General features: G+C 37.5%; 1 protein-coding gene across 1 annotated transcript; it reads left to right on the forward strand.

Annotated features, from left to right (window-relative positions):
* Nucleotides 1-2932: 2932 nt before the first annotated feature.
* Nucleotides 2933-4573, forward strand: LOC145566685 (uncharacterized). Its single transcript, XM_081626026.1, has 2 exons — nt 2933-3158; nt 3972-4573. Exons 1-2 carry the CDS (start codon nt 2933-2935, stop codon nt 4571-4573), a joined length of 828 nt encoding a protein of 275 aa, XP_081482152.1.

Genomic DNA, 4573 nt, shown 5'->3' on the forward strand with positions numbered 1-4573 from the left:
GCCGGCACCTGTCCACCAGGGAAACCATGGACCTTAGCTGGTTTCGGCGGTTTTTAGGGTGTTAAAGGGAGATTTTGAGGTGGTTAGGGAGGTATGGTGGGGTCTTTTGGGGGGGGGTTAGGGAGATTGGGTGGTGTTTTTCGGTGCTGGGATGGAGGTTTCGGGGGTTTTCGGCAATTGTGATGGTTTTAAGGGCGGCGGTTGTGGTGGTTCATGGTGGTTTAGAAGGTAGGATTTATGTCAGGGGTGAATTCGGGGGTGGCTTTTGGATAAGGGAAATTCGGACCGCCGTTTTCGGGGGTTTAGGGTGGCAGCCAACCGGTTTTCACTGGGGCTAGGATAAGGGTTAGGGTTTCACGGTGGGTGGTTGGTGGTGGGTTTTTTTTTTACATATTTTTGTTTTTGTCTTTAACTTTTTTATTTGGACCAATTATTGAGTGACACATGGCTTTAAAAAAATAAAAATAAATCATTTTAACTTGTTTAAGAGCATCCACATCAGTGAGCATATTTTTGCTCATGAGCAAAATTAATGAGCATCATGAGCAAATATGGGTAAAAAGGTCCTACATCAATAAGCAACTTAGAAAATGCTCATAGGATGAGCAAATTTAACTATGAACAGTGTATGCGTGGGCCCCATTAATAAAGTAAATTGACGTCATTTTTTTGCTTTGCACACCCCTAAACAACGCATTTTGGGAAGAGGAGTCAACAACCCTCCATCAAAACGCGTCATTTTATTGGGGGAAAAGCAAAAAAAATATAAATGCACCCCAGCTGACAGGGGCGCATCAGATAGCAAGTGGGGCGTTGACACGCGTCCCTGTCAGCCCAACACCCAATCAAAAAATAAATACCGTTTTAAAACGGTAATAAATTTAAACGGCTATTTTAGCCGACTTAATTTAACAAAAAAAAAAATCATCAATGGTTATAAAATTTTTTTTTCTCTACAAATAGAGATCCATTTTGACATATTTTAATATACTTTCAAAAATCACAAAAATTCTCTATATTTATTTTACTCCCAATTCTAGTAATATTAAATTATATTTTCTAATATAAAGTTCTAAAAGGTTATTTTTTGTGTTTAGAAATTAATTTATTTTTAGTACTCTAATATTTTTAAAACGTTATTAACGATATTTTAATTATAATAACGGTGCATTTTTTTAAGTAATTATTATTGTTCTTATTTTATTATACAATTTAATGGATCCCAACAACCCTAATTAATATCAACTTTCTCAACATCTTTCTGATTTAGGTGATGATTTCATCACTAGTCCCAATTTTCAACTATTCCTAGAAAGGTTAGGAACCCGTCTTCGCAAAATTCTGATCATCAAAAAACACCTCCACAAATTCCTAATGAAAACACTTATATTGAACAACAAACTCCTCCCGATACTGTAGGGAGCAACTCTGAGTATGACGTGAGCCAAGAAGAAGTTGTTCCGGAGACACCAAATACCTTCCACTACCTCTAAGGTTTTCAATCAACCAACCACTCGCTAAAGCGAGTCGCATTTGGTCGGTTGCTGAGGATGAAGCTCTAATTGGGTTATAACCAAAAATAAGTGATGATGCCCTTGTTAGTATGAACCAAAAGGCATCCGATCTTTGGCGAAAAGTATATGCAGCTTACTATAATGCTCAATCGGAGAAGCCGCATATACTCCAGCCAAGACCTATGAAGAGTTTGGAGACACATTATATTGGAGAAGAATGGCAGCTGATATGCTACAGTGGACTAGTTGCTATGAGGAGGCGGGCAAACTTCCAGAAAGTGGAAGTGGTTACGACAAAAGCTGATCGAATTAAATATGCATCCAAGTTGTTTTTTATCTCCTTTAATCCAAAAAATAGCATTTCCCCATGCAGCGGAAATCGTTAATAAAGACTCGAAGTGGAGGACAAAGCAAAGATGAGGTCTGTCGAAGAAGGAAAGAAAGGGTTGTGGTGCTGATGACGAGGAAGATAGTGGTAGAAGTTGGAAGAGATCTAGGGCAGAGGGTGAGAATGACATCCAAATAAATGGATTTACGTCCGGAGGTCTACGACGACCTAATGGTGTTAAAAAAATGAAGGCTAAGAGTAAGGGCAAAGCAGTTGCTTCTGATAGTGCAATTTTGAGCATCGGTGAATAGATAAAGGCGTGTGTTGAGGTTAGAGAATGGGAGGCAAATTTACGACAACAACGGTTGGAACTTGATACGGAAAAGGAAATGAGGAAGCAAAAACAAGTTGAATTAGCAAAGAAGAAGATGAATTTTGATATGCTGCAATTTCTTTTAGGAAGGACAACACCACTCACTCTTGATGAATAGGCCCACAAGGAAGAGTTACTTCAACTAATCTATGGTACAAGATGATTGTAAGTTTTTAAGTATTGTGATATAATTCTAAATTTAAGTATTAACTAAAGTTCAAGTTGTATTTTAGTGGTGTGTGAAGTTTATTTTTAATTAGTTGTATTGTGAGGTTAGAGTTTTTTTATTTATGTAATCAAGTTGAATTGTTGTAAGCAAAGACTAGTCATAATCACTGGTTTGTATTAACATGCACTGAATAGTCATGTTCTATTTCTGTGAAACTTGACAAAAGTTGTCATGTCTCATTTCTGTCACACTTGCCAAAAGTGGTTATGTTCCATCTTGACAAAAGTGCTCTTGTCTCAATTATGTTACTTGTCTTACTGTATTTTGAGTAGTCATGTGTCATTCATGTCACTTGTCTTGTTGTATTTTGAGTAGTCATTATTCATTTTTGTCAAAAAGTTTGTTTAATCACTCATTGAATTGTCATTCATATTTTTGACCTCCAATTGATAGTTCATGCTTATAAATACTACTGAAATCATTTGCACATAACCAAACCAATATAATCCAACTGCACAAAATTATCAAAAAATCATCAAACAAACACAATGTTTTCCATCAGCTCAACCTCCATCTCATCTGATTCTGATCAATATGCAGAATTTGATCAATTAGCTAACAAATTTGTTACAACCCATCTACCAACTTTGTTGTCTAACCAAACACAAGCCCAACCTGTATCTGAAGTTGATTGTGTTGCGGAGCGTAGAGGTGATACAGATATAAGAGATAGGGAAAATGGACATGTACAGTTGTTTAATGATTACTTTGCGAGTAATTCAGCTTATAGCAACAAACAATTTCGGTGTAGATTTCGAATGCAACTTGTTTTGTAGGATTATGACCAAGGTGGTCGAGGATAGGGGTGAGCATGGGACGGGTACCCATACCGTTAGTACTAATGGTTCGGGTACCCGATAACCAATATCACTAAAAGTGATATCCATAAACCGAACCGATAAGTTCGGGTACCCGGATTTTCGGATCGGTTATCGGGTACCTAATAAGGTATCCAATAATGATAATTAAACTTAATAATTTAGTTATTATGATATCTTTTAACACTAATTAACAACAATACCACATGATCTTGACCAAATTATTAATAATATTACTAATCATTGATATTATAAAGTAATTATGATGTAAAGTAAGAGTTTAGATTTTAAAAAAATAGATTTAAGTAGGGAAAAAAAGCAAAAAAAATGCTTATCGGATCGGATCGGGTAACCGTTAATTTTAAAATGATACCCAATAACCATACCCGATAACAAATTATCGGAACGGGAACCCGAACCGTTATGGTTATCGGATTGGGTGCCCTAATTTTCGGAACGGTTACGGAATGGGTTTTCGGTTTTTTGGGTAGTTTTGCTCAGCCCTAGATGAGGGGATCACTTCTTCCAGCAGCGTAGGAATGCAGCTGGAAGACTTGGGTTATCACCGTTGCAGAAATTCACCGCTGCGATTAGAATGTTGGCTTACGGTACCTCTCCGGATGCCGTGGATGAATATCTACGCATTGGCAAACAACCTCCCGGAAGGCATTGCAACATTTTTGTCAAGGGGTTATTACACATTTTGAAGCTGAATATCTCAGAAGTCCCATAGATGAAGATGTAAGGAGAATCTTGCATCAAAATGAAATACGAGGTTTTCCCGATATGATAGGTAGCATTGCCTACATGCATTGGGAGTGGAAGAATTTTCCTATGGCTTGGAAAGCGCAATACGCAGATCGGAGTAAAAATGCAACCTTCATTCTGGAAGCCGTCGCAGATCAAGATTTATGGATTTGGCATGTATTCTTTGGAATCCCTGGATCTTGTAATGATCTTAAAGTCCTTTATCGTTCTCCGATATTTGATGATATTCTCCATGGCCGGGCACCTCCAATTAATTTTTCCGTGAACGACCATGAATACAAGTTGGGTTATTACTTAGCAGACGGCATTTACCCAAAATGGGCTACTTTTATTCAAGGTATAACACTTCCTCAACTTCAGAAGGATATATTATTTGCTGATAAACAAGCTACGGCTCGGAAGGACGTTGAACGAGCTTTTGGGGTTTTACAAGCTAGGTTTGTCATTCTACGACAACCATCCCTTACGTTTAACGAAGACATTTTGTGTGACATAATGAAAGCTTGTATCATTATGCACAACATGATTGTCGAAGATAAATGA

The sequence above is a fragment of the Chenopodium album genome, chromosome 11 (genome assembly GCF_948465745.1).
Source record: "Chenopodium album chromosome 11, dcCheAlbu1.1, whole genome shotgun sequence".
NCBI classification, from domain to species: Eukaryota; Viridiplantae; Streptophyta; class Magnoliopsida; order Caryophyllales; family Amaranthaceae; genus Chenopodium; species Chenopodium album.